The sequence below is a fragment of the Schistocerca piceifrons genome, chromosome 8 (assembly GCF_021461385.2).
Source record: "Schistocerca piceifrons isolate TAMUIC-IGC-003096 chromosome 8, iqSchPice1.1, whole genome shotgun sequence".
NCBI lineage: Eukaryota > Metazoa > Arthropoda > Insecta > Orthoptera > Acrididae > Schistocerca > Schistocerca piceifrons.
Genome location: NC_060145.1, coordinates 385,184,896 through 385,212,801, shown reverse-complemented (window position 1 = coordinate 385,212,801; position 27,906 = coordinate 385,184,896). Strand labels below are relative to the sequence as shown.

The 27,906-nt window shown below is 44.8% G+C and overlaps 1 protein-coding gene across 1 annotated transcript; it reads right to left on the bottom strand.

Moving 5' to 3' along the window:
* Positions 1–72: 72 nt before the first annotated feature.
* LOC124712367 lies at positions 73–27,046 on the bottom strand. Its single transcript, XM_047242662.1, has 2 exons — positions 26,795–27,046; positions 73–567 (listed from the first exon to the last, which is right to left on the bottom strand). The coding sequence occupies exons 1-2, from the start codon at positions 27,044–27,046 to the stop codon at positions 73–75; spliced, it is 747 nt and encodes a 248-aa protein (XP_047098618.1).
* Between the last annotated feature and the right edge of the window lie 860 nt (positions 27,047–27,906).

Below are 27,906 nucleotides of genomic sequence, written 5' to 3'. Positions count from 1 at the left end.
AGTCGTGTACTACTGCGTCTATCACTTTGGAGTCACATGGTCACTTCAACCATTTTTTTAAAATCCGACTGCTTACCCGATAATGATATGATGGTGCTGAACGTTGGCCAACAGCTGTTGATACGTCTCGTCTTTCGAACTGTCTGTATGAGGAGTTCTTCCCTGCAGAGAGTCAGGATATGGCAGTTCCAACAACGATGGTGATTTCTTGGTAGACTGGAGCTTTGAGTCGCTGGTGTCGCACTCTGAGGCAGGTAAGAGCTGCAAGGGCGGCCCTGTGCCAGCGGCGAGGTTGTCGTTGAGGACCGCCAGCTCCGCGGACACCTGCAGCATGAGTGCGATCAGCGAGACGTCCACGAGCACCGTGGTCTCAGACACGGCCCATCCAAAAGCGAACTGCAGGCAGTACAGGATCTCGTAGACCGGCGACGGTTGGGTGTCGAATGGCACCCACATAGGGATGGGCAGATCTCGCCTCACTGGTAAACCATCTTCAGACCTTGGAGCCGTTATGATCCTGATGATGGGAGCAACAAACCAGTACGCTGAGTTCACTCGGTAGGTCACCTGGAGAGGTAAAAAAGTAAAGCACATCAAGCAACGATTAAACAAAAAAATACGAGAAATAGGCATGTTCCTACATTACTGAATTGCGTATATATCGATACCTTTCGTTAAAAAGTATTTGTAACATTTGCGTCAAAAATGGCTACCTTCTATTCAGTAATGTTGTACAATACAGTGCCAGCCTACTGTAGAAGACAGAGGGAAGATGGCGTTGGATGACATTGCACTTCCAGCATGGAACCTGGGTGATGTGGTTGTCAAGAGTCACGTAAATTTATGGGGCACCGACTGGCCGAAAGACATGGCAGCAGATCTTGTGTCGCAAGTTGCAGACCAGAGCTGTCAAATTAGTCGCGGAGGGGAGGCCACCAGGAGCAGACTATGTCGATTGTATCTCCTGCTCCTTACAGTATTTGTTGAATGTCTTGCACTAAAAGTAGAATCGGTATCGGTGGCCTTGTTGATTAACAGATCGGAAGTGGCTGTCGTTAATTACTGTCAGTCTTAATGTTTGTATCTGCATATTCGCTATCTGTTATTCCGAGGTCTTGTTGAAGGTCGTTAATAGGTAACGAATGAAGTGTAATGCTCAGTATTCACGCAGGACGACGCTACAGTATACACCGATCAGCCAGAACATCATGGCCACCTACCCAGTAGCTTGTATGTCCACCCTTGCCAAGGATAACAGTGGCGACGCGTCGTGGCATGGAAGCAAAGATGTCTTGGCAGGTCGCTGGAGGAAACGGGAAGAAACTGGCACCACAACTACACAAAGAAGTTGCCTAATTCCTGTCAATTCCGGGGAGGGGGAGCATGAGCTCTGACATTCACGTTCAATCACATCCCAGATGTGTTCGATCGGTTTCAGATCTCGTGAGTTGGGGGGCCAGCACATCAATCGGAACTCGCCACTGTGTTCCCCGAACCAATTCATCAAGCTGTTGGCCTTGTGACGAGACGCATTATCTTGCTGAAAAACGCCACTGCCGTCGAGAAACAAGATCGTCATGAAGGGGTGCACATTTTCTGTAACCAGTGCACGACAGTGCTTGCCTTGAACGAGCTCCGTTGCACCCATGGATGCCCTTGTGAATGTTCCCTAGAGCATAATGTAGCCGCCACCAGCGTGTCTCCACCCGCGATACAGATATCAAGGAGCTTTTCCCCTGGAAGACGACGGATCCGCACCGTCCCATCGGTATGATGAAGAGGGTATTGGAATTCATCGGACCATTCAAGGCTCTTCCCCTGCGCCAACGTTCAGCGTCGATGGTCACTTGCCCATTTCACTCGTAGCTGCCAGTCTCGTGGTACACACACGTAGGACGTCGGCTGCGGAGGCCCTTCGTTAGGAGTGTTCGGTGCATTCTGTGATCAGACATACTTGAGCTCTGATGTTAGTTCCACCATAGTTCGCCGCCTTTCCTGTTTTATCTGTCCGCCCAGCCTACGACGTGCGACATCTGTAATGAGGAATGGCCTCCCAACCTCACGACGTCTGGACGTGGTTTCACCTTCGTTTCTCCAAGTGTCGAAGACTCTCACCACAGCACTCCTCGAACACCCGACAAGTCGCGCAGTTTCCGAAATGCTCTTGCCGAATCTCCGTGCCATCAGAATCTGCTTTCGGTCATAGATCGCGCTCCTTTAGAATGCTGCACACGGACAGCACGATCACTGATACTGCATGCACCGTGCGTGTGTCTGACTAGTTCCTCGCGCCGGCCGGTGTGGCCGAGCGGTTCTAGGCGCTACAGTCTGGAACCGAGCGACCGCTACGGTCGTAGGTTCGAATCCTGCCTCGGGCATGGATGTGTGTGATGTCCTTAGGTTAGTTAGGTTTAAGTAGTTCTAAGTTCTAGGGGACTGATGACCTCAGAAGTTAAGTCCCATAGTGCTCAGAGCCATTTGAACCAATTTAGTTCCTCGCCAGGTGACTCTGCTATCGGCTGGACTGTTTTATATCGAGAGTATGTTGGTCGTCACAATGTTTTGGCTGATCAGTGTGATTAGATAACTGTACATCATCCCTTTTTAAACCGTTGTACGCTCTTTACTGTCATAATCAATAGTTGAGGATTCCCTTCGTAATTCACCATTGAAGTTATACCTCCGCCTCCAGATCGCGGGAGCCCACGACCAGCATTCCCACTGCAGCGAAAGGGGCATCATCTGAAAGGAGCAAGTTAGTGCAACCGCGAGATGTGAAGGACTTCTGTATCTCCAACGACGATCTCAGCGTGTACAATGTCTCTGGTACGAACAGAGACTGATACGGGTCTTGCCAAAACAAGGGGAGTACTGTATATTTGTTAAATTCATAGTACCGTAATAAATATCAAGGGACTTCAAAAAGTAATTTATTCGTCATTACTAAAACAGGCCAAGTAACTTTTACTGAACGTTGCACTACACTTGAAAGTGACACAGATATGTGACACTATAGTTTGAACGTAGTCAGCAAGTCTTTGTTAACAATGGTAGAAACGCTCCACCAATCATTCAGTTCATCGACGATAGCAATCCGCTCCTTGGTCACGCAGCCATTCGAGAACCACTGTGCGAACATCCTCATCATTGGCAAATATCCTTCCACTCCAAATGTTCTTTCAGCCTCCTGGAAAGATGGGAATCTCATGCTGCGAGATCTCTACTACCCTATCAGCATCAAATGGTTCAAATGGCTCTGAGCACTATGGGACTTAACAGCTGTGGACATCAGTCCCCTAGAACTTAGAATTACTTAAACCTAACTAACTTAAGGACATCACACACATCCATACCCGAGGCAGGATTCGAACCTGCGACCGTAGTGGCCGTGCGGTTCCAGACTGAAGTGCCTAGAACCGCTCGGCCACCAGCGGCCAGCCTATCAGCATCACCCAAGTCTGTGCGGCCTTAGCCAAACTGTTGGCATCATTCCACTCCAGCTGGGCGCAACGTTGCATCTGGTTCAAATATCGCCAGAATATCACTGCGAATCTCTGTGAAATTCACCATTTCTCACTGCAAGAACCATACTGTCTCATGTGCTTCAAACGTTTCCATTTGCCACGCCATGGCGGTCGCACATTGTGATGCATGTGCTATAAGTATCGCAGCAGAACTGCTTCTGCAGGAAACCCGGAAAGATGTACTGTACTCTCTGCTGACAATGTACCACCCTGTTGCGTCAATTGTCTTACAATGGGAGGACATATGTAACTTTCTTTGTAATGTCCTTACGTGTCAGAGTGTTGGTTATGGGATGGTATCGGGGCATAACTTTCTCGTCTTTAAAAATTGCTTATTCTAAACCGGTGCTTTTATGATAAATAAAAGTTTGGCGTTGTGTAGTAATGGCACGTATAGGTAGCATAAAATTTGTATGAAGATTTACATCTTGTTACAAGATCTATCTGAATTACTGCATACTTTTGTGTTTCATTTTCTACTCAAGTTGGTTCTTGAAAACACAGTAGCACATAAAGCAGCATGTCTTCAGTGTGCCAAATAACACAGCAACTGGAAGGGCTTAGTGTGACCCGAAAATTCTCGATTTCGCCTCCTTTCTAATGATACAAGGTGTCTAACGACCCAATGGCACGCTCAACCCACAGTGTGTGAAGTGTGTACTTCGGACTGGAGGTCATTTTGCGATGTTATGAAAGTGTTTTTCGTACCACGACCTAGATTCCACTCACTCAAGCTACCGTGAACATACACCAGGGTGTGTATTTCAATATTCTCCGTGACCAAGTCCTGTCCTTTCTTTTCCTTCTTCATGATGAGTCTGCTATTCACACTCCCTTCTTCTAAGGTAAGACTACCCATCTTCGTAGGGTTGAACGAATATGTTCTTGGTTTGGCAAACACTCAGGTACTCTCTCATACCTCTTCTCACCAGCTAAATAATCCAATGAATTATGCCACAGAAAAAGTCTCGTACTGTTTTGAACAACAGGTGACACCTGGCAATCAGCATCCTCGAAATTCGCCCGCTGGTACAGGGTATTGGAGTGAAAACTTCTTGCGGTGATTAAATTGCTTATTTACGGTGATCTACTATTATTGTTCACCTTCCCTTTTTCCATTTTCCTCTTTTGCCAATCTTGCCCAAAATTTGGACAGGAACTACCACAGAGTGGGGCTTACCTGCAGAAATCGATGCATTTTGACAGCGGTAGCGTGGTTATGGGCCCTGTGCCCTGCACGGTCAGCAAAGCGCTGACGGGACACAGCCAGCTGCCGCAACAGCTCCGTCACGCGAGTCCCGTCCAGCGAAAACGAGAACATCTGCACAGTTAACAGTAAGCGCGAGACAGTTAACGAAGACACACTATTCCACATCTCGCTCCTGCTTTTGTTGGTGGAAAATATAATGGAAAATGAAACACATATTATTTATTTATCTCTGTATATTCTCTGCAGACCGGGTTCCCGGGTTCGATTCCCGGCGGGGTCACGGGTTTTCTCTGCCTCGTGATGGCTGGGTGTTGTGTGCTGTTCTTAGGTTAGTTAGGTTTAAGTAGTTCTAAGTTCTAGGCGACTGATGACCATAGATGTTAAGTCCCGTAGTGCGCAGAGCCATTTGAACAATTCTCTGCAGATTCATGAACTCGAGACACTGTAGCTTGCGTTCCATATCGTCTTCTCCACCTCTACAAGAAACATTTCAAAATATTAAGAAATTCCCTTCCTTTCCCTTACGGAACATCTATGGATTTCCGTCTCTTTCGTTAAATTTGACTTAATCACATAAACCTTTCCTCCTGACTTCCAATCATTGGAAGCTGACGTGTATCTACAGCCCCAATCTCGCACATATACACTTTCCACATCCTCTTCAAAAGAAATTTTAATCTGCTCCCATATCCGACCATGAAATCTTTCTAGAGTTACAGCCACCCTCCAAGATTTATCAGAATCCCTATTCTCCTCTCATTGCGTGTACTGTTCTTCTCCTCACTCCTCCCATTCTTTCCAGAAGACAACTCACTTCTTTTTGCATTTCAAGGCATCAATAACTAACCCATATCGTACTCCATCACTGGACTCGCATTGGGGAGGACGGCGGTTCAATCCCGAATCCGGCCATCCTAATTTCGGTTTTCCGTGTTTTCCCTAGATCACTTCAGGCAAATGCCGGGATGGTTCCTTTGAAAGGACACAGCCGAGTTCCTTCCCCATCCTTCCCTAACCCGAGCTTGTGCTCCGTCTCTAATAAACACCAATCTCCTCCTCCTCACACTTCACCTCAAAATCTATAAAATCACACCCTTCATCCATCCTTATTATATGGTAGTTCTCATAACAATCACTTGCATCCACAACAATATAAAGTTGTGAAATGAGCATATAACACAAAAGTTTAGTTATTTTTCTTCTAATATATCATCAAAAAATCGCTTTCCACTCAACTGAGAACAAAAAACTCTATTTTCAGTTAACATTAAAAAATAGCAAACTGTTATTGCTGTTGTCAAAAATATTTCATACTAACTCTCAACCTTTAAACCAACCTGGCCACTGGCTACTCAACCTACAAAATATCCAATAGAAGGCCAACCCTAGACAGAAACAACTAACACAAATAAATGTCCGCACATCACCCTTGCTTCCTTACCTGCCTCCTCCACAGTCACCCGTTCTCCTCTCCGCGAATTTCGTCTACATACCTCCTCCGAGAAAATTCTCGATCTCTCTCCAAACTCTTCAACGTCGTGCCATCAACCTCACTTTTTCATCTGCTCCCACATGAATCATTCAACAGCTCTTCATATTTGGTTCTCTCACCTTGCCTACAGTGAACACATGTACACTACATATCTCTCAAATTCAAGTAACACATCTACCGCCTCACTTATTTCCAGTGATGATAAGCTGTCATTCGTACACCAACGCATAGCCCTCATGCAATGCTCTCCTAATACAGCTTCAACAGATTAATTAGGGAACAGCCTTGCAAAGTTGGTAACACCGGTTCCCGCACGCTCACCGAAGGTAAGTAATGTGGGGCCCGGCTAGAACTTGGATGGGTGACCGTCCGGGGAAAACCGGGTGTTCGCGGTATTCAGGACACACAAGTCGCCGAAGTGGCGTCCAATTGAAAGACTTGCCCAATAGCTTAGCGCCACACTACATTTATATATTTAACAGAGACATTCTGTCAGACGACTAAACGGTCCATGTCACGAAATTCTTTTGTTACACGTCACACTTCCTTATCGTTTCTAAAATAAGGACTCCCTATCTTCCCTTACCTTTCCGTTCCTCGCCATGACATTTGCCCAGCCTTCTTACCAGACCTACGTTCATTTATCACACGTATTACGTTTTCCTTCCAGAACTGCTGAAATCAGTAAATCCTGTGAACTGCGCTCGACGACGTGGTCGTCACAAGACTACAACCTTATCTAACACATTGCGTTACTCGGAACAACAGCCTATTCTTTTAGCAGGTCAGCTACACTTTACAATATAGATTATTAAAAAAAGACTTCATCACCTCCTTACCTGAAAAGGAATATGGCAATAGGTTAAGTGGGAACGACACTGTGACGGGCGAAAATATTGCACTAATTCAGGGTTTTTTTTATCGTACAGGAATTTAATACACAAACGGGATTAGCTGCAATGAATAACGCATACATTGAAGTTTTAATTGATGTTTTTCTATTGAAAATTAATAATATTTTCACTGTGTAGTTGGGATTTTCCCGAGGGAGCTCTGAAAGGAGGTATATCGACGGTTATCGCTGTAACTCCGGTTGTAGTTATCTGAAGCATGAAATTAACATATCACCCTGATCCTTATAGATGTAATTTTAGTTCATCATAGAGATCTGTAAAATAAAAATAGGGTGAAATTACAAAGATTTGTAAAAACGACCATTTTTGGTGCCTCTTTTTTCGCCGACAAAAATTCTAAAATCGGCTACCTTGAATTGAAGAGAATTCAGTTTGCTTCAAGAGAGACGAAGAACCATTAAAATTATCTGAAAATTGTAGCGTGGGCGACGACAACCTTGCCGAAAAAACATGGTTTTGAGAAAAACGCGATTAAAGTTTGACTAGTATTTATCACATAAAAAAGGGACAAAGCTTGAAACTTACGGGATATCATCGATGCCTCGTCCATAATATGCACTCCGTCTTCAGGCCACAAGTGGCCCACCGGGCCCATCCGAGCGCCATGTCTTCCTCACTGAAGATACGGATAGGAGGGGCATGTGGTCAGCACACCGCGCTCCCGGTCGTTACGATGGTTTTCTTTGACCAGAGCCGCTACTATTCGGTCGAGTAGCTCCTCAATTGGCATCACGAGGGTGAGTGCACCCCGAAAAATGGCAACAGCGCCTCTCGGCCCGGATGGCCACCCATCCAAGTGCCGGCCACGTCCGACAGTGCTTAACTTCGATGATCTGACGGGAACCGGCGTATCCACTGCGGCAAGGTCGTTATCTTCGTCCATAATGACAGGTAGGATTGTCAGAGGAGACAGAGATCCAACGAAGAGCGGCGCATTGCGTCGCGGGATCGTTTAGCTGGCGAGAGAGCGTTACGGAGATGCTAAACAAACTCCATTGGCAGGTGTTACAAGAGAGGCGCTGTGCATCACGGAGAGATTTACTATTGAGATTTCGGGACAGCACTTTCCAGGAGGAGTCGGACAACATATGACTTCCTCCCAAATACATCTCGCGTATTGACCATGACGAGAAAAGTTGAGAAATTAGAGCCAATACAGAGGCTTGCCGACAGTCATTCTTCCCACGTACTATTCGCGAATGGAAGAGGGTTGGAGGGATCAGATAGTGATAGCGAAAGTACCCTCCGCCACGTACAATTAAGTGGCTTGTGGGGTATGATGCAGATGTAGATGTATCGCCCCGGCTAGTGGATGGCCATTTTCTGCTACTTTCACCTGAAAATCCCTCATTTTCGTCCTCAAAGCCAGTTTCGTCACTGAGAGCATCGCCGCTGGCGCCTCTGTCTTCACGGAATTGGCGCATTTCATCGCCGATTTTGATTTGAAGGGTGTTTGTCACGTGCATTAATGCAGTATGGCCTACATTGAATAAATATATTGCCAAATTTGAAGCAATGTTGACAATTTGGCTTCGGCTGGATGTTATGTTTCGAGCTTATCGCCAAATGAGACTATTGTCACTTTCGTTCACGTTTTGAGTGCATTGGCGGCCTGTGAAGATGCGGCTGGTAGATATTGAGGGAATTTTGATGGCACACCACGAACACCCTGCGTTCTCGTATGTTACTTCTCAGGCCACAGTATTGTGGTGAATTTTTCAACACGACAACGCTCGTCCACACACGGCACATATTTCTATGATGTGTCTACGCGATGTTGATGTACTATCGCAACCAGCAAGATTCCCAGATCTCTCCCCAATAGAAAACTTGTGGGACCACCTCGGACGTCCCAGTTGCCAATGTCCAGGATATCAAGGAAACAAGCAGCTTGCTGCAGGACAGGATACAAATACAAGCAATAGTCTAGTGGTATCTTGTTGAAAGGTTCACAGAGAAGATAGGGCTCAAACACTGGCTTTAACGTATCAGGAATGTAAACGTCTAGTGTCCAGATTACCAGCTGTGCTTATGAGAAGTGTCCAACTTGTGTACCCAATGAAACCCCATACCATCCTAGCAAGTGCTGGGCTCATATGACATGCTGAATGTAGTATGTCAACGTCTGTTCTCCTCCGAGTTTCCACACACGGATACGTCCATCGCAGTGCTGTACATGGAACAGCAACGCGTCTGAAAAGACGACGTGATGACACTCCTGTGTCCACAGTTGTCGTTGGACACAGTTGTTGGCGCGCCCTCTCTGCTGCCGTGTCGAGGGAAGACGCAACAATACTCGCCGAGGTGACACTCCGTGGTACTATAGACGCACTGCCCATGTGGATGCTTGTGTCGCTAAAAACGAGCCTAGTTTCTGACTCAACGTACAGGTACGTGACATAGCTGTACCATCCCGCAAGGCGGAGTAACAACACAGGGTGATGCAGCTAAGACAGTCCACCCTGAATACGAAGGTAGTTCGGTATGTCTAGTACTTTTCCGTAAAAGAATGGAACGTTTTTATTGTGCCTTAGCGGTTGGTAAGCTTGATTACTCCAAGGATATTATAAAGTGTTTCAGCAATGTACAGGGTACGATTCATTGCTAACAGCTGTCTGAATTGGTCAGTGTGTCGATTGCAATTGAAAACTGAGAAAACCGAGTTTACTACTGTTATTAAACATTTTCATTTGAGGGGTTGAACTGGCGCACAGATGGAAATAGAACTGGATGAAGTTCACGCGGTCTCTGCACTATAATTGGAGATCATTTACTTCTGGATTAATGAATTTAAACATGGTCGGACAAAAACCGAAGACGAAGTGCATTCCCCATCCAATCGAGGTCAGAACAAAGAAACCATAGACGAAATCTATGACATAGTAATGCAAGACGACCAAATAAAAATTCGTGAGGCTACTGATACTGTAAGTATCTCAGCTGAGCGAGCAGATAATATCCTGCACGGAGAAGCGGCTATGAAGTAGTCATGTGCGAGGTGACTGCCGCGATTGCTCACAGTGGACAAAAAGCGCATCCGGTGCAACATTTCAGCACATTGTCTGGTGATGTTTCATCGCAATCCGCAAGACTTTTTGCACCGATTAGTGACTGCTGGTGAAAAACGGTAGCCAAAACAAAGGATAAAGGCTGGTGAAAGTGCACAGAAAAAGGCAAAGATTATATTGCAATCTAGTAAGGCGATGGCCATTGTTTTTTGGGATTCCGAATGAATAATCCTCACACATTACTTGGAAAAAGACAGGACCATAATTGGATCCTATCATGCTTCATTATCGGATCGTTTGACACTTGCATTGACTGAAAAAAAAAACTAAGGTTGGCACGAAAAAATGTACTCTTTCACCGGGATAATGCACCATTCCACACTTCACCGCTACCCATGGTGAAAGTGCATGAATTGAGTTCTGAATTGGCTCCTCATACACCCTATTCACCAGACGTAGGCCCAAGTAACTTCTTCCGGTTCCCTAACTTGAAATTTTGGCTTACTGGGAAGAAACTTTCATCAAATGAGGCAGTTATAGTAGCAATCAACAAGTATTTTGCAGAGTTTGACAGAACCTATTTTCCTGATGGAATGAAAAAGACGGGGGATCACTGAAGCAAGTGTATATACCTCGACGGAGACTATGTCAAGAGGTGAGGTGACGTGTTTACGAAACAAACATTTTTTTCTTACTTTTCTTTTTTTACCAGACTTGTCAAATCACCCTCGTTTATCCTAAATGAATAAACATACCGAGATGTAGTTTTAGCCAAGTTATAGCGGAGGATATGGCCAATTTCTTGACGCTATAAAGTAATTCTTATCGTTTATAGTAGCCGAATTACAACAACGCCTTTGTTTTTATCTAACGGAACTACATAATTTTTTCTGTGGAATATGAAAGAAGCTTGTAAGAGAACTCAACGACATAACATGTATGGGACTTGATCAAATAACATCCACGAAACAGCGCTGCAAAACACCGCCCCGCCGTCAGCAGATGCGGTTCCACAAACAAACGTCTGCCTAATTATACGAAATGTAAGCAATTACGTTAGTCACACATGGTTCTTGTGTTTAGCTGTGCACTTGAAGTCTACTGTCCAGTGTTTTGGAATCAGTCAAAACATTCTCGTAAGGCTACTGAGACATTCACACTGTGTACAGACGAAAAAGTTAATATCGCTTATATCAAATATCACCGAACTGTTACAGCAGCGGTGCGGTTGTATACTGAAGAGTGTCCAGATCGTGACAAACACTCACAATCTGTCTTTGATAGTGCTCCAAAACAAGTTCTAGAAGATGGGAGTGCCGAGAACAAAACACGCCAAGGAGAAAGATGAGCAATTGATGAGAGAAAGGAAATTAACATTTTAGCAGCGGTAAAACACAATGCAGATGTCACTATGTCACTAAGAGGCAATCCGGAACTACGAGAGGGAGTGTTGTATGAACATTACACTCCATCGCATTTCATCGTCTTCATATTTCGCTACGTCTACAGCTTCCTGGCAACGACTTCAATAACTGGTTATAGTTATCCGAATGTTATCTCCGAAAAGTACAAAGAGATGCAGTACGTGTATAAAAATTTTGTTTAAGGAAGAAGCATCATTTACAAGCCATTGTGTACTGGTTGCCCTGGGGAGAACAACATTTATCCACATGGAATTACGGACAGTGCAGTGAATTAAGACATTTATGATTCTTGAACGACGTACATAAAAATGTACATAAAACGCAGTTATGGTTAAACGTAATTGTATTTCAAAATAATATCGATTTATTATGTATATTGCTGTTTTTCTGTGTTAAAAATATTAATGACTGTGAAATAGTCGAACGTTTTTATGTACTGTTCTGGTCTTGACCTTGGAAGAGGATGGACGTGAGAGACATTGCATGTGTATTACGTCGCATTTTGGTTAAATATATGTGTTTATTTGCTCTTAAAACTTTTATTTATGTATTTTTGGCATCCCTGCATGCTAGGAAACTAAAATGTATTTTTTTTTTTTTAGTATATCAGAACGCACAATACAGCGCTAGCCTATGAATCATTGTTGACGGCCATTTGCGCGGTCGCAACGTCTTATTTGAAAATTACCAATATTAAAGAGCAAAGAGCCGCGGCATTAGCTTACAAAACTTGAATTTTTACTATATTATTTAACTTCAATGTGATTTTGATTTACTTGCAAAGATAGATATTAATTTTAATTTAATTTCCGTGGTTGCCGCATAACGGCTATCTTTTATCTCAGCTACGTAAATTCACAAAAATTAACTTACTCCGAAATGATACCACACAATAATGTTTCTGCGCAAACCCATGCCATTATAGCAGTCTTAATTTCAATGAAATTACAATGCAAAAAAGAACCTGAGATGTTTTGTTAACAGACGAGCTAGTACGGTGCTCGACACCGCTCTTTATGTGTTTAATATTGCGGGAATTAAACCTTCAAATAATATTTCCATAAAAAGACTGTGTATTTTGCCGCGATAAGTTTTGTTGTCACTTTAGTGTGTGTTGCGTCATTTGATGTGCATTTATACGGATATGTGCCTACAAATCATACAGTTTAATGAACTGCACATGTACACACAATTAAAGCACGCCACTTGTCGTACAGAATGGAACACAACAACATACATATTAAAAAAAACACAATGGCAAGTGAATCTTCGTAATATGCACTGATTGTCAGTTAAAAAGTTCGCTGACCCAATAGATAAAAACATCGCTCTTGGTCTATCAAAGCCTTGAAAAGACCCGCGTAAATGGTCACTATGTTATTGATGAGAACATAAATACACTCAAATATACGGACTTGTAAGATATCATTGTGGTACCAACGTGACGGCTGTCCCTTCCATTACGCACATGTTAACAGATCCTCTTAGGAGTACATTTGGAGATCATTGGCTCTACATTTCAGGAGAAACAAAATGATCTGCACACTCACCGAGCGTAACACTTCTATAGTTTTATCTGTGGCGAGAATTAAAACAAGATTCGGAAACACAGACGACCCCCGAAGGCTTGAAATGCCCTATGAAACGGGCCTGTGCTACCGTTACCTCCAAGTGAATTTCAACGTGCGCTATAGTTTCCCCAGAATCGCTTTAACAGTGCAGCAATGCTCGAGGTCAACATTCCGAGCACTTAGTATGACAGCCGCGATAATAAACACGAGAACCGTACATTAACTATACATTCGCTAATATTTGGTATGAAGCAGGCGCTTGTGCAATCTCGTCTCCTGACAGCGGGACAGTTTTTTTCATATCTCGGTACTATTTCAACAAGTTCCATAAATGTTATGTCATTAAAGTTGTCTTAAAAGCTTCTTTCAAATGCGACTGAAAAATTATAAAGCTATATTACAAAACAAAACAGAAAAGGAAGGAAAGCCCTCGTCGTGAGTTGACGACTATAAACGATAAACGTTAGTTCCGAACGACAGATAATTCGAGATATTTTCCGCTGTAATTTGGCGAAAGCGGCTCGACACATTTGTTCAGTCTGGATATATTTAGGATGACCTGTCCTGGCGGCCTTATCCTGCATATCTGTCCTCACGGGGGCTAGTTGTGTGGCTCCCTTAAGATTCTGCATGGGTCTGTGAACTGCCCTCTTGAAGCCATCGATTCCATATTCGCACTACAATAGTAGGATCCCGATCTACCCGAGCAGAAACATCGACGAAGTATGAACTACAGACTCGACAATCCACAATCCTGCCGCTATCGACCTCTGATACATGCGACCAGTCATTTCTCCTTCTTACACAACGCGTAACACGATCTTCTCGCAAACACCCAACATTCAGATGCGATTTCTGATTGAGAAAACAGATGCTTTAATTTTCCTAATATAGGGTGTAGATCCTACATTTTTGTGCAGGTAAGCTGAAAAGCTAATGATTTGCGTATCTAAGCATCTACTTCACTTCATGTCGATGTAACGTCCCTTGCACTCCACTTCCTTGCGCAGCACTTTCAATGTTTATCAGTGTACATTCGCGCGAAGTGTGAAACGGAAACTGACCCTGACATCTGATTAAGAAAAACCTACAAGGCGTGGGTTGTCTGACGATCCCAGCGGTTAGTTTCAACGGACTAACGGATCATTGTCAGCATCCGAAGCGATTTTAAGACATCAGTATGCGACCGTCTGACTTTCGTTCCGTTGTAATTGCCGATACTGCCGTTTTTATCTACGGCTGTCTGCGGCACTGTAGAACTTTATTGAGGAACTACGTGCCTCAAGGCACAATGCCTTGCCGCAGTGGTGACACCGATTCCCGTCAGATCACCGAAGTTAAGCGCTGTCGGGCTTGGTTACCACTTGGATGAGTGACCACTAGGGTCTGCTGAGCACTGCACTATTGGCAAGCGGGGTGCACTCAGCCCTCGTGAGGCCAATTGAGGAGCTGCTTGACTGAAAAGTAGCGGCTACGGTGATGAAAACTGACAAAGGCTGGTTTAGCGGGTTGCTGGTCACATGCCCCTCCACTCCGCATCCAGTGATGTCTATCGACTCAGGACGAAATGGCGATCGGTCGGTACCGTTGGTCCTTACGACGCCTGCTCGGATGCAGTTTATATCCTTCAAGAAGGCCATACCTCAGAAGTAACGGCACATATGGGACGTTTCGTGGTACAATCTCATCAGACTCCCTGGTTACTCAATCTATCCAGTGTAAATATTTGAGAGATAAACCGGTTCAGAACACCTAGGCTTTCCCTCCTCTTAGAGAGGTTAACAATGGAGGTGATATTCTGCTGGATATCAGTGCATCAGCGAATTTTCGGTAACGCAGAGGCAGGTGCAGTGGCAAACGAAATTTGCACAAGGCATTGAGTGACATACGAAGACGTCCAGGAAGAACTGTTGGTGGTCAGAACGAAAAGACTCCAGAGTGACTTCGTAGAGGTGACCAGCAACTGCCATCAGTGGAGCCGAAGAGGGTGGTAGACAAAAAGGCAATTACAAGGGAACAAAATGTCAGACAGTCGCATACTCAAATCTTAAAATCCATTCGGATGGTGACAGTAAACCTTCAGTCCATTGCAATTAATCGCTGGGCACATCAACTCCCAGAATGAAGTGGTGTGAGTTCATCTGCAACTTATTAGCAGATAAAAATTGCGAACCGGTCTGGGACTCGAGCTTCCAGTCACTGAGGCGAAACGGTACCTGGTAACACGCCCCAGGATTTGGCGCTGCTCTTCACACCTGACTTCCCTATCAACGAGATACACCTCCCTCTCCCCCCTCCCCCCTCCCCCCTCCCCCCTCCCCCCTCCCAGTGTACGGTGTGCCGTATTTTGGCACATTGCACCCACTTTCTACAGCTGGTGCCTCCCGTATATAAAAAGAGTAAAAGGATGAACCGTGAAATTTGCAGACCAGTATTCATAATATGTGTTGTTGCAGAACTCTGGAGCATGTTCTGAGTTACAATATAAGAAATTTCCTTGAGAGAGAAAGGTTTCTGTCCATTAATCATAGAAAGCATCACTCGCTCAGTCTGCCGTTTCTTCGCACGATGTCCTGCAACCATGGATGAAGGCCGACAGCACAACAGGCAGATTCCTAGATTTGTACGTCTGACATAGTGTCACTGATGACTGTTAACGAAGGTCCGAACATACGGAATATTTATGGGCTCTCATATATGTGAGGGGTTCGAAGACTTTTTAAAGTAAGTTGTACGAGACGGCGAGTCTTCATCGGAGATAAAGAAAGAAATGGTTCAAATGGCTCTGAGCAGTATGGGACTTAACATCTGAGGTCATCAGTCCCCTAGAAATTAGAACTACTTAAACCTAACTAACCTAAGGACATCACACACATCCATGCCCAAGGCAGGATTCGAACCTGCGACCGTAGCGGTCGCGCGGTTCCAGACTGAAGCGCCTAGAACGGCTCGGCCACTCCGCCCGGCTCGGAGATAAAGGCATCGTCAGAAATTCCTGAGGGAAGTGTGATATAACGGCTCTTGTTCTGTACATAGGAGAGCTATTCGGAAAGTAAGGTCAGTTCGGCCGCGAAATGGAAACCACAGTGAAAATCAGAAATGTTTTATTTTCCACAGTTCGCTACATCTTCCAGCTACTTCTAAACGTGGTCATAGCTCCGACTTAGACATATGTCGTAGCGTTGTACCAGCTTTCCAATATCCTTTTCATAGAAGTCTGCCACCTATGTTTTCTGCCAGATCTCTACCCTGATCTGCAGCTCATTGTCTGTGCCAAAACGCTGTCTTCATGACCAGCGATTTATGTGAGCTGAAATGAAAATCACATGGTGATCAACCACTTCCTATCGAAAACGCTGTAGGAGTGTCCTCTTTGTCCCCGCACTGTGTGACCGAGAACTGTCACGAAGAAGCAAATGCATGACAGTTACGTTACGTGGACTATATGAAATGAGGCGAAATCTGCCGCAGGCACTTGGCGGGAAACACGATTTTCTAGGCATTTTTAAGTGACCACTATACGCTCAGAAATGAAAAAAGCGACGGGCATACTAGAGGCACTGTCCAACACATCTATGCAAAGTTTCATAAGATTTTTACTGTGGTTTCGATTTCTCGATTGATCTGATCTTACTTTATGAATAGTCGTCGTATACTAATGATCAGACGGACAGAGTGAGCAGCAGTCTGCATATGTTTGCTGATGGAGCTGAAGTACTAATAAAACACGAAGAGTAAAGTAAAACAGCGCTATACTTCGCATTCTCCGTATTCTTTGGTCCGTTTAAATCTGTATTCTCCAGCAAATAAATGATGATGTTTTGAACTATTTCGACGACACTTTACCTAACTTTTCAGCAGCGTGGTTTGGCTATTAACAAAACTTTACCATCATTGCTCATTTATTTAGCAGACTGAGTCGTGATTCATTCAATCTTCTCTCCTCTATAGTTGTGCATATTCCGACTTTTTGTAATACAGCATTTCTTAACTTCACTTTCTCTGTCCACTACTAAGCCAAGCGATGTGATGTCATGGTGTGTCTAGTGTGTAAACATGTCCTTCTAATGTTGCCAGATGTCACGATTTCAGCGGGACGTACAGATTTTTGTAAGCATGTTGACCAGTCTCGCCGAATGTCCCGACGTTTGAGCAGTGTTAACAATTCGAGACATGGTGAGTATGCACTTCAGAAATGGTGAAGAAAGTTCCGAATTGAGACTCTGAATGCGTCGATGGTGGTAACGAAGAAAATCATAACCGGAGCTCTAGAACATTTTAGGGCTTATTACTGATTAGCCGGCCGCGGTGGCCGAGCGGTTCTAGGCGCTTCAGTCCGGAACCGCGCGACTACTATGGTCGCAGGGTCGAATCCTGCCTCGGGCATGGATGTGTGTGATGTTCTTAGGTTAGTTAGGTTTAAGTAGTTCTAAGTTCTAGGGGACTGATGACCTCAGATGTTAAGTCCCATAGTACTCAGAGCCATTTGAACCATTTATTTTACCGATTTTTATCCATCTGTTCCAATAATTAGCAAATTTATTGTGCCAAACTCACCCGTGTTTGTTACGAACTAACAGAGGGATAGACACTCGAGGCAGAATTCGAGCCTACGGCCTTCTGTGCAGCGCCGCAGTACATTAGAACATTGACCGAGCGAAGTGGCGCAGTGGTTAGACACTGGACTCGCATTCGGAAGGACGACGGTTCAATCCCGCGTCCGGCCATCCTGATTTAGGTTTTCCGCGATTTCCCTGAATCACTCCAGGCAAATGCCGGGATGGTTCCTCTGAAAGGGCACGGCCGACTTCCTTCCCCACCCTTCCCTAATCCGGTGAGACCGATGACCACGCTGTCTGGTCTCCTTCCCCAAAACAACCCCCAATCCATTAGAACATTCTTCCTCAAGAGTCGAAGCCTGAGAAGATATTGGTGCTGGACGGTGGGATGTGAAACGTTCTGACTCATCAAAAAGATGTTCCATCGGCTTCAGGTCAGGGCTATGGGCAAGCCAGTCCAATTCGGGAATATTATTGTCCACAAACCACTGCGTCACCGATGCTACTTTATGACAAGGAGCGATGAAATTCTAATACTATCATCGTCCCCCAAGTGTTCGTGTACACAGTGCTATTAAATATGTTCATGTCCTTCCGCATTTACTATAAAATATATTAGCAATTGGGAGTATGGATAACCATCAGTTGCATAATGGAATGACGACAATGAAAATTTATGCCGGATCGGGAGTCGAATCCTGATTTCCCGCTTATCGCGAGTGGCTGCCTTACCATTACGCTACCCACAAAATACTGAAGGGCCATGCAAAATCACTTGCGCAATTATGCTGTTTTCGTACTAATAGCAATATTATCAGCAGCTTTATACACTGTCAGGCGCGAATGCCTTCTCCTCCTATAACAACGCGGTCTCTCTGTAAGTCGTTCAATGCTGCTGCAAGTGTGGCTGCAAGTGTGGCTGCTCGACAACTGACGCCGTCTTTCCATTTCAGTTTTGTGAGACACTTTCATAGGATTTGTTGACCTGGAAAAAGCGTTCGACAATATAAAATGGTGCAAGCTGTTCGAGATTCTAAAAAAAGTAGGGGTAAGATATAGGGAGAGACGGGTCATATATAATATGTACAACAACCAAGAAGGAATAATAAGAGTGGACGATCAAGAACGAAGTGCTCGTATTAAGAAGGGTGTAAGACAAGGCTGTAGCCTTTCGCCCCTACTCTTCAATCTGTACATCGAGGAAGCAATGATGGAAATAAAAGGAAGGTTCAGGAGTGGAATTAAAATACAAGGTAAAAGGATATCAATGATACGATTCGCAGATGACATTGGTATCCTGAGTGAAAGTGAAGAAGAATTAAATGACCTGCTGAACGGAATGAACAGTCTAATGAGTACATAGTATAGTTTGAGAGTAAATCGGAGAAAGACGAAGGTAATGAGAAGTAGTAGAAATGAGAACAGCGAGAAACTTAACATCAGGATTGTTGGTCACGAAGTCAATGAAGTTAAGGAATTCTGCTACCTAGGCAGTAAAATAATCAATGACGGACGGAGCAAGGAGGACATCAAACGCAGACTCGCTATGGCAAAAAAGGCATTTCTGGCCAAGAGAAGTCCACTAGTATCAAATACCGGCCTTAATTTGAGGAAGAAATTTCTGAGGTGTACGTCTGGAGTACAGCATTGTATGGTAGTGAAACATGGACTGTGGGAAAACCGGAGCAGAAGAGAATCGAAGCATTTGAGATGTGGTGCTACAGAAGAATGTTGAAAATTAGGTGGACTGATAAGGTAAGGAATGAGGAGGTTCTACGCAGAATCGGAGAGGAAAGGAATATGTGGAAAACACTGACAAGGAGAAGGGACAGGATGATAGGACATCTGCTAAGACATGAGGGAATGACTTCCATGGTACTAGAGGGAGCTGTAGAGGGCAAAAACTGTAGAGGGAGACAGAGATTGGAATACGCCAACCAAATAATTGAGGACGTAGGTTGCAACTGCTACTCTGAGATGAAGAGGTTATCACAGGAAAGGAATTCGTGGCGGGCCGCATCAAACCACTCAGTAGACTGATGACCAAAAAAAAGAGGTGTACAACAGAGATAGTGGTACATCTTATCATGTGTCCACAGTACCTCTGGTTCTTAGGACGAGGAATCATGGCAAAATAAATGAGTCAGAATCTGTGTCTGTATGGGTTAAAGGAGCTCTTAATTGCAGCAATATTAAAGTTATTTGAGATTACCTATATAGCACGACTCACGGCCAGACTCAAATTTTCGTATTTTGTCAAGCATCTGTCGACAACCTGTCCTCGTGCATCCATTATGTATATTCCCGCACAGGTGAGTCATTTTACATGAAAGTCGCATGTCCGGTGTTGGTGGATAAATACTATATTGCAGTGCCTGTAATATTCTGCATTACGATGCAATATTCCTTCGGACATGCATGCATGTCCACTGCGACGACTACAGCCGTTATGAAACACATCAAATGTATTCGGAACTTACCATCTGCAGCATCGTCGTTAGAATCGACTGTGGGCCTTTGGTGCAGAGCAGAGTGGAGGGTCTGAAGCAGAGGCTCAGGCGGTTCTGTGACCGCGTAGGCTGCAGATTCCTTGACTTGCGCCATCGGGTGGTGAGTTTCCGGGTTTCGCTTAATAGGTCAGGAGTCCACGACACACAGGATGTGGCTACTCGGGTAGCGGCGGCTGTGTGGAAGGGACTGGGTGATTTTTTACTTAGAGGGTCTCAGGAAACCACAGAAATGGCGTCCTTCTAAAAGAGGACAGGTAAAACACAGTCAGTTGTAGAAACAATCGGTATTTTAGTTGTAAATAGTCGTAGCTATGTTGGGAAAGAACCAGAGCTCCAAACCCTAATAGAAAGCACTGAAGCTCAACTAGCTATAGGTACAGAAAGTTGGCTTAAGTCGGAAATAAGTGCAGCCGAAATTTTTTCAAACGATCTAACAGTGTTCAGAAATGATAGATTAAATACAGTTGGTGGCGGAGTATTTATTGCTGTCGGAGGTGGTTTGCCTTGTAGCGAAATTGAAGTAGATAGCTCCTGCGAAATAGTATAGGCAGAGGTTATACTTAGGAATTGGATAAACTATTAATTGGATCGCTTTACCGACCCCCAGACTCAGAATATATAGTTGCTGAACAGTTCAAATAGGTACCCCACCCATACAGTTATAGTCGGTGGTGACTTCAATCTACCTTCGATATGCTGAAAAAATTATACGTTTAAAGCTGATGACAGACATAAAACGTCATCCGAAATTGTAATGAATGCTTTCTCAGAAAATTATTGTGAATAATTAATTCATGAGCCCACTCGAAGCGTAAATGGTTGCGAAAGCATACTTGACCTCTTAGCAACAAATCCTGGACAAATAGTGGTTATCGTGACGAATACAAGGAGTAACATCCACAAGGCAGTTGCTGATAGGCTGAATTCCGTAACACTTACAACAATCAAAAAGAAACGCAAAGTATATTTATTTAAAAAAGCTGATAAAAGTTCTCTTAACGGCTTTTTAACAGACAGTCTTCACTCCTTCCGATCTGATCATGTAAGTGTAGAAAAGTTGAGGAACGTTTTCAAAGAGATAGTATCGACAGCAATTAAGAGATATATACCACATAAATTAATAAGTGATGATACTGATCCCCCATGGTACACAAAACTGGTCAGATCGCTGTTGCCGAAGCAGCGAAAAAAAGCATGCCAAATTTTAAAGAACGCAAAATCCCCAAGATTGGCAAAGTTGTACAGAAGTTCGAAATATAGCGCGTACTTCCATGGGAGATGCTTTTAATAATTTCCACAACGAAACTCTGTCTCGAAATCTGGCCGAAAACCCAAAGAGATTCTGATCATACACAAAGCACACCAGTGGCAAGACGCAATCAATACCATTACTGCGCGATAACAACGGTGAAGTCACTGATGACAGTGCCACTAAAGCAGAGTTATTAAACACGGTTTTCCGAAACTCCTTCACCAAATAAGACGAAGTAAATATTCCTGAATTCCAATCAAGAACAACTGCCAAGATGAGAAACATAGAAGTAGATACCCTCTGTGTCGCAAAGCAACTTAAATCACTTAAGGGGCTCCGGAACGCCCTATACTTGCAATGTTAAAATAACGCTTATAAATTACATCTTTCCTCACAAAGTATTTGAGGTAGGAAGTTGAACTTTTTACAGATTATTTATTGGAATATGGGCTACAACTTAACACAGGGATTTTACAAAATTTTAGTTCAGTTATTAAAGACGATTTTTTTTCAATTGTAATGAAAATTCACAACATTTTTTTGGAATTATTTATTTATATATTCAAAAATATATAGTTTTTTGGAAAAGGGCTGTGTTAAATTATGCAGAAGGTACTGTGTAACATTTACTGAAAGTTTGAAACAAATGTGTTTGGAAGATCCTTAGAAAACATGTAATTAGTATGAGAAAATAAAAGTTTTGGGAATCGAGCGATAAAGATTGGATTAACTTTTTAATGCATTCCAGGTCCATAGGATGGATTATCTTCATCCTCTGCAAACTCCTCCTCCAGCTTCCTCTTGTTCCTCCTCCTGTTTACTCTTGCTTGTATTTCTAGACTCTTTACAGCCCTGTCTGCAGCCCGAAGGCGTTCTTTGTCTAAAGCAAGCATCGCTCGTACCATGTTAGGACCTATCTTCATTCCCATATTTCTAAATACCTTGCACCTTACAATGTTGCCATCATTGAAAGTCGCAACAGCATCATACACACCAAAGTGAAGTGTTTCTATTCCAACAAATACAGTCTTGGGGATTCTCGACCATATAACACTATGTACACTTTCATTGGGGTTTTGAGTTTTTCCGTGAATACAGTTTTTCAACAGTTCAGGTGCTGCTAAGTCTCTGAAAATAGGTTTTATCACCTCCATTATTGCATGAGGCAGACTAAAATGTACCTGATGAACACGGACGTTAATAATAACACCATTTGACAGCAGTTTAACAACGCCACAGTGGGTCACGCCCATGTAGAACACATTTCAAAAAAAATTTAAAAATAGTTGTAGTCTTCGGAATTGAATAAATTATATATCTATTAAAAGGTAATAGTCTGCAGATTCAGAAAACGCAAAAAAGTGAAAATTGAACTTTTCATGATTTTGAGCCTTTCCGGAGCCCCTTAATAAAGGCAAGGCTTCTCGTCCAGGTTGTATACCAGTCAGGTTCCTCTGATACAATAGCTCCATATTTAGCAATTATGTACAACCGCTCGCTCACACGAAGATCCATAACTAAAGACTGTAAAATTGCTCAAGTCACACCATTACCCAAAAAGGGAAGTAGAAGTAATCCATTGAATTACAGGTCTTTATCACTAACGTCGATTTTCAGTAGGGTTTTGGAACATATGAAGTACCTCGAAGAAAATGATTTATTGACACATCGTCAGCACGAATTCAGAAAATACCGTTCTCGCGAAACACAACTAGCTCTTTATATTCATGAAGTAATGAGTGCTGTCGACAGGGGATGTCAAATTAATTCAATATTTTTAGATTTCCAGAAGTCTTTCGACGTCATACCTCACAAGCGTCTTCTAAGCAATCTGCGTGCCTATGGAATATCTCCTCAGAGGCGACTGGATTCGTGATTTCCTGTCAGAAAGGTCACAGTTCGTAGTAATAGACGGAAAGTCATCGAGTAAAACAGAAGTAATATCCAGCATTCCCCAAGGAAGTGTTATAGGCTCTCTATTGTTCCTGATCTACACTCCTGGAAATGGAAAAAAGAACACATTGACACCGGTGTGTCAGACCCACCATACTTGCTCCGGACACTGCGAGAGGGCTGTACAAGCAATGATCACACGCACGGCACAGCGGACACACCAGGAACCGCGGTGTTGGCCGTCAAATGGCGCTAGCTGCGCAGCATTTGTGCACCGCCGCCGTCAGTGTCAGCCAGTTTGCCGTGGCATACGGAGCTCCATCGCAGTCTTTAACACTGGTAGCATGCCGCGACAGCGTGGACGTGAACCGTATGTGCAGTTGACGGACTTTGAGCGACGGCGTATAGTGGGCATGCGGGAGGCCGGGTGGACGTACCGCCGAATTGCTCAACACGTGGGGCGTGAGGTCTCCACAGTACATCGATGTTGTCGCCAGTGGTCGGCGGAAGGTGCACGTGCCCGTCGACCTGCGACCGGACCGCAGCGACGCACGGATGCACGCCAAGACCGTAGGATCCTACGCAGTGCCGTAGGGGACCGCACCGCCACTTCCCAGCAAATTAGGGACACTGTTGCTCCTGGGGTATCGGAGAGGACCATTCGCAACCGTCTCCATGAAGCTGGGCTACGGTCCCACACACCGTTAGGCCGTCTTCCGCTCACGCCCCAACATCGTGCAGCCCACCTCCAGTGGTGTCGCGACAGGCGTGAATGGAGGGACGAATGGAGACGTGTCGTCTTCAGCGATGAGAATCGCTTCTGCCTTGGTGCCAATGATGGTCGTATGCGTGTTTGGCGCCGTGCAGGTGAGCGCCACAATCAGGACTGCATACGACCGAGGCACACAGGGCCAACACCCGGCATCATGGTGTGGGGAGCGATCTCCTACACTGGCCGTACACCACTGGTGATCGTCGAGGGGACACTGAATAGTGCACGGTACATCCAAACCGTCATCGAACCCATCGTTCTACCATTCCTAGACCGGCAAGGGAACTTGCTGTTCCAACAGGACAATGCACGTCCGCATGTATCCCGTGCCACCCAACGTGCTCTAGAAGGTGTAAGTCAACTACCCTGGCCAGCAAGATCTCCGGATCTGTCCCCCATTGAGCATGTTTGGGACTGGATGAAGCGTCGTCTCACGCGCTCTGCACGTCCAGCACGAACGCTGGTCCAACTGAGGCGCCAGGTGGAAATGGCATGGCAAGCCGTTCCACAGGACTACATCCAGCATCTCTACGATCGTCTCCATGGGAGAATAGCAGCCTGCATTGCTGCGAAAGGTGGATATACACTGTACTAGTGCCGACATTGTGCATGCTCTGTTGCCTGTGTCTATGTGCCTGTGGTTCTGTCAGTGTGATCATGTGCTGTATCTGACCCCAGGAATGTGTCAATAAAGTTTCCCCTTCTTGGGACAATGAATTCACGGTGTTCTTATTTCCATTTCCAGGAGTGTATATTAACGACACAGGAGACAATCTGAGTAGCCCTCTTAGATTATTTGCAGATGATGCCGTCAATTACCGTCCTGTAAAGTCATCAGATAATCAAAACGAATTGCAAAATGATTTAGATAAGATATCTGTATGGTGCGAAAAGTGGCAATCGACCCTCAATAAAGAAAAGTGTGAAGTTATTCACCTGAGTACTATAAGAAATCCACTAAATTTCTATTACGCGATAAGTCACACAAAGCTAAAGGCTGTAAATGCAACTAAATACTTAGGGATTACCATTACAAATAACCTAAATTGGAACGATCACATACATAATGCTGTGGGTAGAACAAACCAAAGACTGCGATTCATTGGCAGAACACTTAAAAGGTGCAACAGCTCTACTAAAGAGACTGCTTATACCACGCTTATCCGCCCTATTGTGGAGTATTGCTGTGCGGTGTGGGATCAGCATCAGGTGGAGTTGACGGATGACATCGAAAAAGTACAAAGAAGGGCGGCTCGTTTTGCATTATCGCGAAATAGGGGAGATAGCGCCACAGACATGATACGTGAATTGGAGTGGCAATCCATAAAACAAAGACGTTGTTCTCCTCCGATTGCGAAAACATTCTGTTGGCACCCACCCAGATAGGGAGAAATGATCATCACGATAAAATAAAAGAAATCAGTGATCGCACAGAAAAATTTAAGCGCTTGTTTTTCCCGCGTGCCATACGACAGTGGAACGGTAGAGAGACAGCTTGAAGGTGATTCATTGAACCCTCTGCCAGGCCCTTTATCGTGAATAGCAGAGTAATCACGTAGATGTAGATGTATATGAAAAACCGAAAATTAGTTACAAACTATGGTGTGCACACATTTTATTCAACATTAAACGTCACTGCAGATATTCGGGTTTAAGTTGCGACATGTTCGATATGCCTGCCATCACTGGCGATGATGTGGCGCAGTCGAATAGCGAAATTCTGCATGACCAGTTAAGGCGTCGGAATATCGATGCTCTCGATGACCTCCTGAAGGCTGTTTCCAGCTCAGCAATGGTTTTGGGCTTATTGCTGTGCACCTTGTCTAAATACAGCCCCACAAAAAGGAGTCGCATGTGTTCAGATCCGGGGAATATGACGGCTAATCGAGGCCGGCGCCAGTGACCTCTGCCTACAACAGAGCCAGAATGCGGTCCCCAAGAGCTCCTCCAGGACGATGAGGTCGAACTCCGTCTTGCATTAAACACACCTTGGCGAAATCAGGGTCACTTTGGAAAATGGGGAAGAAATCATCTTCGAAAACTTTCACGCACTGTTCGGTAGTCACCGTGCGATCAAGGAATATCGCACCGATTATTTCGTGACTGGACAATGCACACCCCAAAGTCACCCTTTGAGGTTCAAAATGGTTCAAATGGCTCTGAGCACTATGGGACTTAAATTCTGAGGTCATCCGTCCCCTAGAACTTAGAACTGCTTAAACCTAACTGACCTAAGGACATCACACACATCCATGCCCGAGGCAGGATTCGAACCTGCGACCGTAGCGGTAACGCAGTTCCAGACTGTAGCGCCTAGAACCACTCGGCCACCCCGGCCGGCTCACCCTATGAGGGTGAAGAGACATCTCGATCGCGAAATGCGGATTCTCAGTCCCCCAAATGCGCTAGTTTTGCTTATTGACGAACCTATCCAAATGAAAGTGGACTTTGTAGCTAAACCAACAAACTAACTCCCATCATGAATGAGATTTTCACTCTGCAGCGGAGTGTGAGCTGATATGAAACTACCTGGCAGATTAAAATCTGCCAGGAAGTTTAATTACCATCATTCAATAATCATTTTTTTAGAGATGTATGTTTCTGCAAGAAAAGATTTTTTTGTTTGCTGCATTTTACTAGATGTCAGTGCACTCTCATTTACTACCTTGGAAGTGAGCCCGATGTCGGTCAGGCAGTTGTAAGCGACGAAAGAGATCTGCGGGAGATCACTAGGGGTGTTCACTATGAAGCTGCCGTTGACCATAAAGAGGAGTGCGATGTGTGAGACCATGGCGAAGGCGAGCAGCAGCCGGTGACGGAGTCGGCGGCCCGGTGGCGGCACCCACAGCCCCAGAAGTCGCAGCTCCCCCAGCACCGGCGACAGCGGCCACGCCAGCTCATCCTCGTCCTTCCCCATCTGCAACACCCAGCCACAAATGTGTCGTTACATCGGCGCTAGTTGTTACTGTAGCGCTACACGTGGGCAACAGTGGAAGAGATGGAGGGCAGGCTACGGACTTTGCGACCGTGGTGTTTCCGACCGTTTTGTAGACGCAGTAGGTGCAGCGGGACTTCCGTCCAAGTTGATTTGCACAGTGTGTGCTGGACTGCACAGTTTTGCACAATGTTGTTTGCGACCAAATCTTGCCTCACTGTTAGATTTCCGTAAAGCATGTGGCACGGTGCAACACTGCCAACTGTTAACGAAGATACAAGCTTGTGGAATAGATTCCAAGGTACGTGAGTGGCTAGAAGTCATCTTAAGTAACGGATTCCTCGACGGCCAGTGTTTATCAGAGACAAAGGTATCGTCAGAAATGCCCCAGGGAAGTGTGATAGGACCGCTGTTATTTTCTGTATACATAAATGACATGGCGAACAGGCTAAGCAACAGTCTGCGGCTGTTTGATGATGAGGCTGCGATGTATGGAAAGGTGTCCTCGATGAGTGACTGAAGGAGGATGTAAATGTCATGTGACTAGGCCCCCCCGTCGGGTACACCATTCGCCGGGTGCAAGTCTTTCGATTTGACGCCACTTCGCCGGCCGCTGTGGACGAGCGGTTCTAGGCGCTTCAGTCCGGAACCGTGCTGCTGCTACGGTCGCAGGTTCGAATCCTGCGTCGGGCATGGATGTGTGTGATGTCCATAGGTTAGTTAGGTTTAAGTAGTTCTAAGTCTAGGGGACTGATGACCTCAGCGGTTAAGTCCCATAGTGGTTGGAGACATTTAAACCATTTTTTGACGACACTTCGGCGACCTGCGCGTCGGTGAGGATG

Excerpts from the sequence above, each read along its gene's own strand:
- LOC124712367 (XM_047242662.1), bottom strand. The coding sequence starts at position 27,046 with ATGGGGAAGGACGAGGATGAGCTGGCGTGGCCGCTGTCGCCGGTGCTG. Across the intron at positions 568-26,794 it reads ACATCGGGCTCACTTCCAAG|GTGACCTACCGAGTGAACTC; the intron begins GTAGTAAATGAG and ends TTACCTCTCCAG.